This window comes from Coturnix japonica, chromosome 15, assembly GCF_054131305.1.
Source record: "Coturnix japonica strain WE chromosome 15, WE-NBRP24, whole genome shotgun sequence".
In the NCBI taxonomy this organism is placed as follows: Eukaryota; Metazoa; Chordata; class Aves; order Galliformes; family Phasianidae; genus Coturnix; species Coturnix japonica.
This window is the reverse complement of record NC_140677.1, coordinates 16,447,446-16,463,618: the sequence shown is the minus strand read 5'-3', so window position 1 is coordinate 16,463,618 and position 16,173 is coordinate 16,447,446. Positions and strand designations below refer to the sequence as shown.

The following is a 16,173-nucleotide window of genomic DNA, read 5'->3' as shown; positions in this document are numbered from 1 at the left end:
TAGGGGAAATCAATGTTTTAAAACATTGTAACGCATGGGAGACATTTTAGAAAGTTATACTTCCTTCTCAAGACTCTTTGTAGGAGTCAACAGCTTATAAACAGTTTGTTGAAGGGCTTTTTGTTGTTTTTTTTCTGTTGTTTGGGGTTTCCTTTAGGTAAAAATCAATGGGAATGAAATGTAATTCAGTTGTTTAATTTAATTGCACTTCAAGAGGAATAAGATTCAGAATTACTGCGAGTTTATTTATAACATTGCTGCCTTTCATTTGTGCTTTAAATATTCTGAATAATGATTAAGAAGCATTTGGATGCGATCAACACACTTTTTCCCTTCTTTCCTTTTTCCTTTTTAACCAATAGTGCTGCTTGTGACGAAGGCTCCGGTTTGGGTTTTCAGTTAGATTGTTATACCTGTAAAATTGCCGTTTCATCTGTGCTTACACATGTGTGAAGTACATTACAGCATTCTTAGTGCACCTCTTCATTATGTGATAACAAGCTGTAGGTGCTGATGGCACTTTTTTTTCCTGGAAGCTTAGCATCTTTAGCAGATTGGTTATACAGCTTTACTCATTATTAGTGCAAACAGAGCTATTCAGCTTTAATGTTCAGCTAAATAAGAGTGATCGTTCCAATTGAAAGGAACTGTGATTTCATACTGGAGTTTAAGCCTGTTGCTTTACATCATCTCACCAAGTCCCACTGTAGAACCTGGCTGTTGTCTTAATGGGGGCTTGTAGGTATTAAAAAGAATCATAGAAATCACCAAGGTTGGAAAAGATCTCCAGGACCGTCCCCGTCTACCTATCACCATTATTTCCCCAATAAACTCAGTACAACATCCAAATGTTTCCTGAACACAAAGCTGCTGATCGTGTTCCTCCTTTGCCTTGTCTTCTCCAGGCCAGAAAATCCCGGTTTCCTCAGCCCCTGCCCATCCACTGAACTCTTAACAGGAGAGAAACGTTTTGTTTTTGTATTACAGAGCCCAAAAATGAGCACAGTGTTGTTGATCCAGACTGCTGATAACAGTAGGAACACACAGACAAACCACTAATTTAATATGTTTTGTAAACATTCATTAACAGAATCGTTGTGAATGTATCTTCAACATCCTGACAGCAGCACAATCATGTACGGCTGAGCCCTTTTACACCCTTGGCCCTCTATTTCCATATCTTATGAATCCCCGAAAGCTCTTTCCCGGCATCCCTTAGCAAGACTCATATCCCCAAAGGCAGAAACTCACTGAGGGCAGGAGCCTTTTCCAGTCCATAAAGCAATCCAGGGAGCTTTTCCTGCTGACTCATGGGAGCAGTTTCTTCCCCAGGGCTGAGTGCTGAATATTTCCTTCCTAAGGACCCTGCAGGAGGAGTGGGGTCAGGGGCTGTGTTCTCTGCTGAGGTTCGCAGGGTTCCTCTGTTCCTTTCTCTTCCATTCTGGTCAGGAAGAAGAGCCTTTATTTGTATAACCTAGCAGGAAAGACAGAGTTATCTGGAAATGTTTACAAGGATTTTGTTTATAGATGCTCATTTTAAGTGGTGGACTTGGTAGATGTAGATCCAGCTGTTTTGAATTTGATTGTCTGATCCAGGACCATGCAGCCAGATACACTGCATGGGTATTGTTTGAAAAGATGATAATTTGCACACCAGATTTCAGTGTGTTATTGGAGCTGATGTTAACAATGAACTTTTAATAGTGAAATAATACTGAGTGGACAAATGACAGTTGTAATTTCTATCCTGGAAACATGTAAGAGTTTTGATACATAAAGTAAATGGGAAATAATAGCATTTTCTATTAATACTTATTAAAATTGCACATAGATGAGTGGACTATGACAAAAAAAACTCATGCAGAGGGTGGAATACGTACAGAAGCATATATACCATCTTGCTGCAGTTTGGGAGGTAGGGCTTCGCCATGTTTAAGGCACGCCATTAAGTATGTATGTAAGCAGAAGACTTGGAGTTGATGACTGAGATACTCTACAATCAAATCTCTATTTTATCTTCCAAATTGTACTTTTTATTTCTTGGATCTGACGTTGTTGTTGTTTGTGATACACAGAACAATTCTATGTGCAGAGAGTTCAGCTGAAGATATTGAAATATTCATTGCATCATGATAAAAAGAGTGGAGCAATTGCTTTAATGACAGAAGAGTCACTGCAGACTCAAAAGTGTCCATAAAAAGGAGATAACTATTGGGGAAAATGGTTTTTCTCCTTTTACTTTTAAAAACAAGGCTTTTGCTCCTGCGTTAAAACCCCACAATGTTATTTCTGCAACAAAGTTGACTTTCTTATCAAGCTTTTACCCTGAATCGGTGTTATTTTGTTGTAGGTGTAACAACGAAAATGAGTGGTGTCAGATCCATGAAAACATCATTCGCAAGTCCAGCACCAAATACACAGCACCCAGCTCCAACTATGGTAAGTGTTTACGTGTGTGCTTCTCTGGTGAGAAGAGCTGGAGATTTCCTTTAGGAAACTGCTGGTTATTATTTGAGTGCAGTAGTTCAGTGACACGTGAGATTACACGTGGCTGAATTTCTGTACCTACTGTGATGATTTCAGTGTTGTTTAACTAAAGTTTGTGCTCTGTTTGCAGATGTAAGCTGCCCTGCCTTTGCCATTTTCACCTGGAATTATAATACATACTTGATATCTTTCCTTTTCAGATAGAGTTGAAAATAATTCCGGTGTGATTTCAGGATGCTTAATTTCCTGCACCTTTTTATCTGTCGTGTTTGTTTATCCCGGAAGGTCTCACCAGTGGAGTGAGCTAATAACCTGCTATAGAATTAGCTTATGGTCTGTTGTTTTTATAATATACCTGTGCTTGTGAAAACTGTTAGCCCATGCTTGGATATGACATTAGCAGCTGTCAGCACTGGCAGAACTCCATTATGTCTTTGTGGCGCTGGCTGAGGTTACTGTGAGCAGACATCACTGCCATCAGATTCGGACATCTGATTTTCAGGTCTAAAAAAATGAATATTTTGTGCTTTTTTCAGGTCTTATAATATCTCTTCAGCTTCTTCGTGGTGACATGGAGCAGGTTCGAAGAGAAAACCCCATGATCTTTAACAGAGGGGTTTCTGTTACCAGAAAGCTGGGTTTCCCTGATGTCATAATGCCAGGTAAATACAACAGCTCTAATCTTAAAACATTGGTCATGATTTTTTTCATGTTCTCCTTAAACAACCGTCAAAAGATACTTTAGTGGAAGAAGGTTAAAAATACAAGAATTATATTGTTTGTCACTACCTGCCAATTGCAGATAGCGAGTGTTGTTTAAAAATCCCTCATCTAGACTAAGCATGGAGATGCGTATCTTTTAAATACATGAAGTTTCTTCTTAATAGAAGAACATTAGAAGTACAATCTAAAGCCTGACTGAAAAGTTTCTTCGACTTTGCCACCTTGATTTTTGGAGTTACTGAGATCCTTTTCCCTGCTGTACTGTACATGAGGCTGCAGATCTGGTCTGATTTTCCAGCTGATCTTACAGAGTACCTGCAACAGCTGCCTTGGCTGAAGCATTGCTGTGCTCTATTTGCTCCTTGCTTCTGGAGCAGCGGCTTGAGACAGTTTTCTTTTTGGCATGAGTTGAGGTAGGCACAGCATAGCCAAGAGTTCATTTATTGAGGAAACTGGAACCTGGCCAGTCACACAATCATGGATACAAAACCTGGCATTAAACAGCCTTAATTTTTATGGTGTAATAAGGAATGGGCTTTCTAATTATGTTGCGTGTGTAGCATTTGAAATACTACCTTATTGCTTTGCAATATAACAAGACCAAGGATGACTTTGCAGACATGTGAGATTTAATGAAAGCATAATGGGAAAATGATCAGATTTTATTACTGGAAAGGCTGCAGTGTCACATCAGTATCAAAAGCGAATGTTGTAGCTTTATTATGGAGGCTCTTGAGGAAGAGCTATAAAAATTGGGAATATGTGTGAAGAATTTCCAGAATCCAACATGTAAGGGCTTCGAACAGTATGTTTTTATTTACTAATGCTCTTGAAAACAGCTGTAATAAGGTCTTCCCTCTTCCTGCTGAAGTGCTGCTGTAACTGTTTGTAAAACTGGGACAAATGCAGTTCACAGTCGGTCCTATTGAAATAACCTGAAATCGGTGTCAGTTCAGTGCTGTGGGTTATAAAGCCAATTATAAATTTTAGTTCCTGGTGACTATAAAGCATCAGATGGAGAGAAGATTAAATATTATGTGCAGATATGCAGACGCTGTGCCTACACGATGGTCTGCTGTGATGGAGATGGTATCCAGATGTCAGCTAGAAAAGTCAGTGATTCTCCTGCAAGAATTGAACTTCTGCATTTGCAGAACTGCCCCTTTGGTCCTTCAGGTCATTTGATTTTAGCAAACTTAAAGAATGGCTTTGTGGCTTTAGAGTTCCCCCTGGCCTGTTTCTGCAGCCTGGTGTGGTGAGTCTGTCTTCCCTGTGCTTTTGTTGTTGAGAGCAATGCGTTTGTCCAGGGGGTGAGTGAGCGAGTTAGCAGTGTTTTGGCAAAAGCTGCTCCTACCTTTAACTTCACAGGTCCTCTATCTAGTGAACCTAATTGAAACTTCCACACCTAATTTCTCTTTTAATTAAGAACACTAGAGAGAATGCTGCTTCAGTGTGAAGGAGGTTGACCAGATTATAGATACGTTGTTATGATCTCGATGATATTCAGCTTTGACAGGTTGGACATCTAACTAAATTAAAACCAGTTTTAACCAGTCCTGGATATTCCTCAATTGAAAAATGAGGAGATTGAAATGCAGCGTAGCTGTGCTGATGCCGTCAGTATTATTCATTCTGTTAAGTGTGAATTATGACAGCAGATATCTGTACATTTTTAATTTATTTTTAAAGAACAATTGATGAAACTGGTTTGAGTTTACACGGTGGCTACAATAGAGCATTTGGATAGAGGAAGTTATCCAGCAGGTGGGTTAGCAAAGCTACAGGAACAAGGAATACTCATCAGTTCGCTGTGCTTTGTGCCCATGTCATTACAGCCAGAATCAGACTGATTGGGTGTACCCATGTGGTCTGCAATTAGAAAAGACACCATTTACAAAAGAACCAGATGAAACCTTTTAGCAGTTCTCAACCATGTCTGTTTCTTTAATTGTCTTTGTCAAACTTCCTTTTCCTTCCTTTGCTTCAGAACTGTTTCTTTCTCATGAAAGACAGGATTTCCTCTCTGGGAAGAGCACAGAAAGTTCATGATGTATGTTACAAGTGGGTGCTGATTTTAAGGCAGTGTGATTTAAAAATTATTTTGATGAATCAATTAATAAAGGCCACGTCACCAAATATTGTCAAAATCTGCAGCGGTCATTCTGCTGAGTCAAGAAATGGGTTTTCTTTGAAGCAAACAGAGCTGACATTTCAAATGAACCTTCTTGGTCTCAGGTTTCAACATCTTCATTTTCTTTTTTATAGGAGTTCCCTTCAGATGTAGGTGTCTTAACCATTAACATTCTGTAGCTGTGTCTCTCCACACAATTCTACCCCATTTTTGTAAGAGTAACACTAATTCCTGTATCAAACTCATTTTTCCCTCACTCGGATAAGTGCAGTGTGAGTGGACATCATTAGGAAATAAGGTTAAACCAGTCGATATGTTTATATCTTGCATGGTTATGAAGAAAAAAAATAAATATACATGTTAATATATTTTAAAATAACCATGCCTGTCTTCAGTTTTAAGTGTAAATTGTACTTTGCTTCCTATTTGTTGTGACCTGAGAAGAGCATCGTGAAGACTAATGCTCTCTTTGCCCAAACCAGAAGGGAATCTGTCAGCGCAGCCTCACAAAGAGGTGGTGGGTTTTTGTTCCATTTTGGCTTTTGGTTTTCATTCTTTTCTAAGTTGCTGTTGGGTTGACGAACGTCCATCAGATCCTGATGGTTTTACCTTTCCCCAGAGATAAAAGCAATGAGGCATGTGCTGCTTACCCTTTTGGATTGCAACTTTCTTTGTATACAGAACTTGCTGATCAGAAATCTATTGCATAGGCATGGTGTCTGTCAGTTCCCCAAGGGACATCCCCTCCCTTCCCCGTGTGCTGATAAGTATTCTGTCTTTTACTTTGGTCCTCTGATGAAAAGTGCATGCTTCATCTTCTACTTGTGAGTGATGTTTCTTTCTCTTTTTCTTCTCTCTCCTTGTCTTCATTTCCTGGCTTCTCTCTCTTTCCTTTCCTTTTGTTGTCTCCCCTTTCTTTCTGACGCAGAGATGAAGATAGTTGGGTGTAAGTTTCTGCTTTTCTGTGTAACGTCTGCTTATTGCTTGCTTGTTCCCATTGTCATATCTTTCATGGAATGTTGGGGATTGGTAAAGGTAACAAATCATAACATTGCGGAGAAATTCTAGCAACAGAGGCTTCGTCTTAACCAGTGTCTTCATACCACAGGCCAACTTAAAAAAGATCCACAGGAGTAAAGGTGAGGAAAGTCTCAGCATCTGCTCCTTCAGGTGGCAGAAATGCATTGAGAATTGAAAGTGGCAGAACTCAGCAGCCATCCTCAGAACCTTCAGGGTGATGGAACTGATGAGGCTGAAAGTTACAGTTAAGTGGTAATTATCCCCAAAAAGCATTTACAGGGAGAATAAAGAAAGGGTTGTTTTTGTCATTAATCAGCTGTCAGAAAATGGAAAATAAAATATATTAATTTAGAGGAGATAATGTTAAAAATTGAGCTTGCAGCTACTGGCAGGAAACAGTTCCAGGCAAATCACTGAATTTTACACGTTATTGATGCAGAAGTGCAGCAGTGGATGGCAAATAATCTATTGAGCGTCGTTTGTTCAGGTTTTAATATCAGGAATTGAAACAATTTGAGTGTTTTGTTCACCCAAAGCTTGAGGGCCTCACAGCATTGAACTTATAAAATGTTCCTATTATAGAGGGGGGAAAAATTTTCCTTTGGTAGGTAGGCAGCCTGTAAAGCCTCTGTTTCCCCTTATCAATACAATGTTATTCCCAGTAATGAAATAGTTGCAAGGCATTGATTCTTAAAGAATGTAGGAAGTTACGAAGGTTCACTTAAGATGAGTGCTGGGTTCTGTACGGACTGTTTCTGTACGTGGTTATTGCTCTGCTATTCAAGTAACTCCTTGGTCTTCCACTGGAAAACCTGCAAAACCAGCATAAGTGATACTTCTCCTAACACAGTTATTGTCCATTGGGCTATTTAGTGTTACTGAGTCTTGACGATTAATATTTGGAACGTGTGCAGTGTGTGTTGTAAGCACAAAACCAGAATGTGACTCTCGTATTATCTTTTCCATCACTTGCTTAAAATAAAATAGTTTTGTGTGACAGGAGAAAGGATTTCACTTCAATGTAAGCAAAGCCCCCACAATTAATATTTAATGACCTTGTAGTTTGTATATTTGACATAGGGCGTTGTAGTTAGATGTCAAAAGAACAGTAATGGCCAAAATAAATCTCTCATAAAAGTGATGGGAGAATAAATGAAGGGCAGCGTGAGACGTCACAAAATAGTTCCTGTTACTGTGAGGAATGTTGTATGTCAAGACATTACATGAAGATTTAATCGCAGCAAATCCATATATAATAACTGCATTTATTTTGGGCTAAAGAGCAGTTTACATTCAGTTTTAAGTTAAAAGCATTTGTTGAGGGATGGCCTTTAAAACAAATGCCATTCTGAAAACTCACTGGCTGCTTCATTTCATCCTGACATTGAGTGTCCTCTGCTAAAGTGCCGCGCTCTGGTTGGAACCTGCAAATGCTTTTGGCCCACTGGCCTTCTGGCACTCTTTTTTCCTGTACTAACGACAGGAGGCCAACGCTGACCCACTTTGAGCTGCACTGTTCTCGTTGTGAGGATGGGAGAGGCTGCTGAGATGCACACTGCCACACCGTGCTGCTCTCCTCCCAGAGTGCAAGAGAAGTGTTGTCACTTCCAGGCCACAACTGTTTGCATGGAGGTGTCTGTTTTATTAACAAGCCCTTCATTCCTCTCTTTTTCTATTTTAAGATAGAATTAAGCAAGGGAAGAGCTCTCTCTGCCAGGACTTTTGACTTGCTGTGTAGCTGTCGTTCGGTGTCAGAGCTGACAGGGATCTCTTGATTCTGCTGCTCACACTTCTTCTTTTGTCACATACGAGCTGCACGGTGCGAGCTGCTCGGGCACTTGTGTGCTGCCGTGCAGAATATTGCCTCTAGCCTTACAATTTGTGTACTCAGAACCAAACGTCTGATACACAGCACTGTGTCCAAGCATTCGCTCTGTTTTCTATGGAGCCCTTTATAGTATCGGAGCTCAGAAACCTCAGGAGTGACAGCAGCAGTCAGGGAAAAGGAAGCTGGCAAGGACGCAATAGGAGCTGAGGTTAATGTGCTGGGAGGAGGGAATTCTTTGTAGGAAGGATATTTTTATGGTTACACACAAACAAACTGAAGTCTGTGAGTTTCTGGCTTTAACTCCAGACTTTGAAGAAGCTGACGAGTGCAATGCCCGAGAGTCAGCAGCCTGTAGGCTTTGCTATCCTTACTATGCATGAAGGCCTTTTCTGGTTATTTTTAAGGTGCTATAAACTGTTTTTACAAGAGAAGATGATCCATTGCACTTCACTGAAGTAATTTTTCTCCTTTTTTCCTTCACTTTGATGTAAATTCACTGTTATCTGGGTTCCTCTGCCCCCACCCCACAGGCATTTTTTCAATTAGTGAAGTAATATCCCTCCTGTTAAGCTTAATGGAAGATTAGATGCTGTACATACACCAAACTCTGCATTTAATTTAGACTAGGAAACGATTAGCGGTCTGACATTGGGCTTCATGTAGCCATACCCTCTTCCAGAGAAGGGGCCGTAAATAAGAATCTCCCAAATGCTAATTGTATGGGTACAATTAATTCCTATTAAGAATCACAGCATATAAATAGGATTCTTTTTTCCTCACGGTGTGCGCTGCTTAGCAAAAAGGCTGGAGGCTGTTAAGCAGGAGGAGTTCCAAAACAAAAGCCCTGACCTAAACAATCTTCTGCTGTGACTTCTACATTGCTTTGATATTCCTGCAGTTGACATATAGGTAACTTGGCTGTATTCTAAACAGCAAGAAAAACACACAGACAGTTTTCTCTGTGGAGTGTTCCACGTGGTGACTGTTCTTTGATGAGAAAACCAGACTGAATACCAGAGGGCTTCCGTGACCCGCTCACTGTCATCTTTCTCCCAGCAGTTGAAGCACAGCAGCCTCGGAGCCCTCGCTGTGATTCATGTCCTGCTGCCCACCCTGTGAGCCCGCCCTGTCAGCAGGGCTGACAGCAAAAGGAGGGCACTTTGCAAACAGATTCCCATTCACATGAGTGCTACGAGAGAGCACTGAATGTTGTACTGATCCCCAGAAATAAAAATGACCATAAAACAAGACCGAAAGCTTCTGTTGTTTGTCCCTCCAGTAGGATCAGGGATGAAGTTGGTGGGGTTAGAGGTTTCAAGTGAAATTTGTAGTGCATCTTTGATGGACAGGAGGACATCCCTCTCTGCCTGAAAGCATTTGCTGCTTATTTCATTGTGCTTCTGATTAATTAACGGATTTAACTGCATCAGCTTCTCTAAGCACTGGGTTGGAAGAAATCGGGCATTGGAGGAGTCTCTGCTTTGCTGGGTAACCATTCCACCACTTCATTATTTAATCTCTTGAGGCTGCTAAATCCTTGCCTTGAAAGGCTCTGATTTCTGGTTGTTTAAATTGTGTGTGTTTCTTAATACTGCCCTTTCATACATTTCTCCTTGGGACAAATGAATAAGTGATAGGTCACAGAGTGGAAGCAGTAACTAAGTCTTAGGGAGATGCAGGTATTGCCTGCCATCTTCTTGCTGAGTGCTTTAGGATTGTCTGCATTCCGTTTGAAAGCAGAGTTTCCCAAAGCAGATTCTTAGAACAAAAGAAGAAAAGAACAAGATTATTAAATTCCGGATAATGGCAAACCCCAGAGAGGTGCCAGCATTTGTATTGCTGAGTGCAGTCATTTGCTCTGAAAGGCCTTGAAGGTGAGGTAGTGGTAAACTGGCAACTCTCCATACCGCCTGCTCTCTTAGTTCTTGCATATGGACACCAGGGGCTGGCCAGAAATCGAGCAGAAAAACCAATCAATAATTCCTTCTTCATCCATCTCAACTGAATTACAACCAAGTTTCCAAAAAAGCTGCCTTTGTTTTCTTATTATGATAAAAGGAAAATTTGCAGATCTACAGAATACTCGGAGAAGATTTAACTGCAATTAATTTTCTCCCAATTGCCACCAAAGTCCCTGTTTTCTTTTAAAGCATATTGAAAATAGGAAGTCTGACACTACTGATGTTTGCATTTTATCCTGGTAGTTGCATCACGCAATTAGGTAAAGCACAGAGGTTCTGTTTTTCCTTCTCTACTAATGCAGTAAAGCAGGTATTGATTCCGAGTTCACACTTAATAAAGGCATTACTAACAACAATCTGATTTTATGCATCAATATCAAAATGTTCATCTTTATTAACAATTAACTTGCTGCTTGGAATGATTTGGCATCAGCCATTGTCTTGCAGAACACAGAATGGTTTGCAGAATCAACACAGGCTTCACACAAGCTCTGTGTCTCCCGTGGTGAATGTAGCCATGTGCCTCCTGTCTTTCTCTGCAGGTGATATTCGCAATGACTTATACCTGACATTAGAAAAGGGAGACTTTGAAAGAGGTGGGAAAAGTGTGCAGAAGAACATTGAAGTGACCATGTATGTTCTGTATGCAGATGGAGAAATCTTGAAGGTAAGTGCTTGTTTCCAATTGGAGTTTTGAGTGCCATCTGCTTGTTCCATGCACACATGCTGTCTGTTTGTTCTCTGATGCCAGGGAAACTAAACTGAAACTAGTTCTTACTATTTTAGGTTTTGGCTAAGGTTTTAAGGTATTACAATGAAAGAAATGGTCACTAACATGTGGTCCTGTTTATGAGGGTGGATAGTGATAGGAAAAGGGGGAATGGTCTTAAACTGAGACAGGAGAGGTTGAGGTTGGACCTTAGGAGGAAGTTTTTCCCCCAGAGGGTGGTGACGCGCTGGAACAGGTTGCCCAAGGAGGCTGTGGATGCCCCATCCCTGCAGGCATTCAAGGCCAGGCTGGATGTGGCTCTGGGCAGCCTGGGCTGCTGGTTGGTGACCCTGCACACAGCAGGGGGTTGGAACTGGATGCTCGTTGTGGTCCTTTTCAACACAGGCCATTCTATGATTCTATGATACATTTTTGGAGCACTGCTCCATATGGGAATAGGTGCTTAGGAGATCATTTGTATAAACTGACGCTTACATAATTGTGCAGTGTGATGTCAGTGGCTGTAGTAAAACTGTCTTTATTTTGGGACTTCATATTTCTGCTGACTTCCTTCTCTCACACTGTGACTGAGTACTGCCATATTTCCTAAATGCAATCAACTCATTTGATATACTGGAATGTATCTGCTATCGTGGGTCTCCCGCCTCTTCTTCTGACCCAAAACACAGTTCAGAAATTTCTTCGAGAATTTCAGATTTCATTGTGTCTGATTTTCTGCTTCTTCTCTTCCTTTACGTCTACAGAAAGAACTGAATTATATAAAGATTATCACCATGTAATAAAATGACTCATCTGTGGTGATGTGATGTCTTATAATCTTAAATTGTGTTCTTTTGTTCCAGGACTGCATCAGCCTGGGCTCAGGAGAGCCAAGCAGAAGCGCCTACCACTCCTTTGTCCTTTACCACAACAACAGCCCCCGATGGGGGGAAATCATCAAGCTGCCCATCCCCATTGACAGGTTTCGTGGGTCTCACCTCCGCTTTGAGTTCAGACATTGCTCCAGTGAGTGCAGAACGTAACCTGAAGGAATCTAAAATGGCTGAGGTCCTTCCATTGTCAGTTCATGCTTGAATGAGGCTGTTACTCCCTGCAAAGTAGGAAGAGGGTGCCGACTTTGACACCTTCACTGTGGTTTGTTAGTTTGTTGCTATGTTCATTAAACAGCACAATCCTTGCAGGGCAAAACATTCTGTAGATGTTCTCCCCTGCTGTTCTATTACTGTGTTTTCCTGTATAATGTTTTCTCTATAGTAGGTACATTTTTTATTCTACTGTGATCAGCATGTTTGTACTTGGCAAGGTGGTTGGGATGAGACAACCTTTACTGATTCCTTCCAACCCAAACCTTCCTGTGATTCTCTGATACCGTTATTTGTTTTGAAGCTTGCTGATGTCTTGGCTTAGAATTAAGTGTAGTACTTTAGGTATTGATTCTTATGTAACCTACCTGCTTTTTGTTAGGAACACAGAGAATTTAGTAGGTAACTCTGTGGAGTGTGTTCACATAGTGTGAACAGACATGATTACTTACTTTTATATCTTGTTACAGCAAAAGACAAGGGAGAAAAGAAGCTCTTTGGGTTTGCATTCACTCCATTGATGAGAGATGATGGCACTACCTTGTCAGATGACATCCATGAGCTTTATGTCTATAAGGTACCATGTCTTCTCTGCTATTCACCTCTACTTCAGTTTAAATATCCAGCTCTCATTGCATTATCATTTTTTCCCCACATTAAAAGAATTTATAAAATTAGAATTCTCATGGCTGGGTATGGACACGTCCTTCTGGTGCAGGTACAGCTCAGTTTTTCTCATCAGGTCCTGATGGTTTATCTTTTATTAATTTTGTCTGATTGAAATGCAAACATACGAGTCTTCAAGCCTTCAGTTTTACCAGCCCATACTATTATTGTGTGTTAAGAAATTGTTTTTCAGCACCCAGAAGCTTCAGATGCATTGTTACAGTGCTGCATCTCACCAGTGCTGCAGCAAGAAACTTTGGGGAGTTTTGGGGCATTGGGTTTCTTTTGTTGTTGTTGTTGTCTTGTATTTTTTCTTCCACCATATTGATTTACTTTGGTTTATTTACTATGACTGTTGGACAGCAGCACTAAGTTGGAAGGTGCTGATGGGTTCTAAAGAGTCAGTAGTTAGGAGATGACATTTCTTTTTTAAGCCGAATCTCCTCTGTGTACACACAAGCTCTGAAGGTGGGAAGCACAGCTTTTCCTCACTAGTGTTTGCGTGCCCCCAAAAGATCAATAAAAGCACTGCCAAGCACAGGGTGTGTGTGTGTGGAATGAAATAAATAGACCAGGTAACAATCCATCCCCTTTCCTGTGTCTGCAGTGTGATGAGAACAGCACGTTTAATAACCACGCGCTCTACCTGGGGCTGCCCTGCTGCAAAGAGGACTACAATGGCTGCCCCAATATTCCTTCCAGTCTCATTTTCCAGCGCAGCACCAAAGAGTCCTTTTCAGTCTCCACTCAGCTTTCTTCTACCAAACTGACCCAGAATGGTAAGAAGTTGCTCCTTCAGAACTGCCTACGTCAGCAGGGCAGATGTGTGTGTTTATTGACATGAGCAGAAGCTGTTGTTTGATTGTTGGACTGTGGCTTTGTTTGGGTTGTTGTGGGGTGGTTTTTTCCTTTTTTGTTCTGAGGAAATAGTTCTTAACTAAGGGCGGAGAAATGACGGGCCTTTCTGTAAGCGCAAGACATGAGTAACCTGTTAAAACAAAGATCATTTTAATTAGACAATTAAAGAACAAAAAAATCAGTGTTGGCGCTTTTGCACAATCCTGGGATTTGCTTTTTTGGCTCTTGCAGAACTACTAAGGAAACCAAAGCTTGTTCTAGCAATGTTCCTGAGGCACAGGAAGACAAAAAAATGTCTTTATCACAGTGCAGTATGAGGTTGCCATAGGAAAGGTAGCAATATTTTCACTCGTTCTAAGACCTTTTGGTTCCTCTATCCTTTTTGTTAGTAATACTGTTCTTACTGCTTGGTTTCCTTCTTGTGTTTCTTTCTTTTTCTTTTTTGCTAAGATCTGTGAGCTGCAACAAGAGCAGAACTGTAGTGTAATGAATTCACTTGGGTCTGCAGTTGCCCTTCTGCCCTTTGTATATGGATTCTAGCTCTTTCTCTCTTCTTTCTGCTGTTCTGCAGTGGATTTGCTTGCCCTACTGAAATGGAAGGCTTATCCTGATCGTGTGATGGATATTCTAGGAAGACTGAGACATGTCAGTGGCGAGGAAATCGTTAAGGTACTGCATGTAATTGGAGGCATCCAATGTCTTTGATGTAACTGTGTTAGTAAGCTAATTGATACCTGCAGCGCACATCTGATTGTTACCTCTTACTGTACTTGGTTTCATGCTCTGAAGTCAAAGTGTATGAATAGGGATTTTGTTTTAATATGAAAGTGAACATTCCAAAAATTAGTGCTATTGAGTCCTCGGGATCAAACCAGCTGCATTTTATTAGAATCGACTGCAAAATGACAATGACAGAAGCAGCAGCTGACTTCACCTTCAACATTCCTCTTCACTGCCATCCTTCCTTGAGAAAAGTAAAGAAAGTCACTGAATTATCAGCATTCAGTGTTACAGATGGGAGAAACAATTGGCACACATCAATTTGTGTTTGTTGTAAGAGCTGTGCTTTCATTCCTATTACAGAAGTTTTCAGTACTGACCGTAATTTGGAGCACTATTTGATGTGCTTCCGTGTCTTAAATTTGATGAGAATGGCACCCAATTTGCTCTGATGTTATGATAGTTAAAATACATTGTTTTGCCACCTAGGTAGCACTTAATGTCTGTTCAGCTGACACAGAAAGGAACACTCAGATGTATTTATGCGTAGTTCGTATTTCTTGCTTTTGTTCTCATTTAACTATTAGATTTCATTGAGAAATATTCTTAGTAAAAACAAATGAAAATCTGTCTTGTCTCATGGGTGAACCTGAAACGGTTTGTCCTTGGCATCAACACGCGTGACACAATTCAAGCAGGGCAAAAAGTTCTTATTTTGAATACAAATGAAACTTTTGGTTCATTGATGTCGTTTTAGTTCCTTCAAGACATTCTGGACACGCTGTTCGTAGTTCTGGATGACAACACCGAGAAGTACGGCCTGCTGGTCTTTCAGTCTTTGGTAAGCTGATGAATTGGTGCTTTTCTTTATCTCATGGTCAGTGATTTTTGAGTTATACTAATCCTGGATGGCTTCAACCCACAGTTGGGTGGGGAGCAGTGTTTGCTATCACTTGGGAGAAGCATCCAATAACATCTCATAATGCAAGTACTGACCATTTAAAGAAACTTGTGGGTTTTGTTGTTTTGCAGCTTGTTTATTACAGAACACTGTGTGCAGTTTCCTTCAGTGAGGGTTCACTGCTTCATCTCTTCCAGGTGTTCATCATCAATCTGCTGCGTGACAGCAAGTATTTTCATTTTCGACCTGTGATGGACACTTACATTCAGAAGCACTTTGCAGGAGCACTGGCTTATAAGTAAGTTTTGTTTATCCATCACTTCGGGAGGTGATGTTAGAAGCCTTTGAATGATGTCACTAAGAGTCATAATGTTTATGTTAGTGGTGGTTTTCAAAAATAGAACTATCTGGACAGAATTTTTCCAGCAGAGTTTCAGAGAAAAGCTGCTCGTTGTGTTGTTGCCAGAAACGAGCAGACGCTGATTTTTCCTTTGCCTTCCTGAAGTGACAAATTCTGTTCTCATTGTTTTATAAATGTCACTCAGCAACACCTCCTTGTCAATCTGTCAGCTGATGAGCTGCAAGAGTGTGTACATTTCTTGTCCAAGGACACTGGGACACGGGATGTGTGTGAAAGCTTGCAGAACTAATTGTCATTACTTCTTCCAAAATAGACAGGTGTTTATGTAAGGTGATGCTTTTCCATTTTATTAGAGTGTCTATTTCAGTGGATCATAATCTTAATTTTCTCTGTAACTTTGAAGATTCTGCTTTATTTTCTTGTGTACTTTTTTTGAGCTTTGCATCAAGTAACAAAAGAGATCTGATTAGGAAAGCACTCAGACTTACCATTCAGGGTTTTAGTTTTACTTACCAAAATACTGACAATGACAGGCAAAGAACTGCAGGTGGTACACAACACCAGAAGGCACTGTCATGTACAGAGGCTAAAAAGATGTTTTGCCTTCTATAAATGATCACTTTCTTCAGTCTGATGCCAAGTACGTGTAAGTTCAGCTCTTTAGGGTAGTCCAAATGGTATTAAGCACTCCAGGAAGATGGTTCT

At 40.6% G+C, this 16,173-nt stretch overlaps 1 protein-coding gene across 7 annotated transcripts in view; it reads left to right on the top strand.

The window, feature by feature from the left end:
• The window catches only part of DOCK3 (dedicator of cytokinesis 3), a 129,233-nt gene that overhangs the window by 63,994 nt on the left and 49,066 nt on the right, over positions 1-16,173 (top strand). For 4 of the 7 annotated variants that reach the window (XM_015874527.3, XM_085516587.1, XM_085516589.1 and 1 more), the window contains 9 exons: positions 2,351-2,439; positions 3,024-3,149; positions 10,693-10,817; positions 11,723-11,885; positions 12,433-12,539; positions 13,236-13,407; positions 14,058-14,155; positions 14,964-15,047; positions 15,305-15,405. In XM_015874527.3, the coding sequence (XP_015730013.1) occupies positions 2,351-2,439; positions 3,024-3,149; positions 10,693-10,817; positions 11,723-11,885; positions 12,433-12,539; positions 13,236-13,407; positions 14,058-14,155; positions 14,964-15,047; positions 15,305-15,405 (1,065 nt within the window). Of the gene's footprint in view, positions 1-2,350; positions 2,440-3,023; positions 3,150-6,269; positions 6,288-10,692; positions 10,818-11,722; positions 11,886-12,432; positions 12,540-13,235; positions 13,408-14,057; positions 14,156-14,963; positions 15,048-15,304; positions 15,406-16,173 lie in introns of those variants that run through there. The other 3 variants (XM_015874526.3, XM_085516588.1, XM_085516590.1) reach the window with 2 other exon arrangements.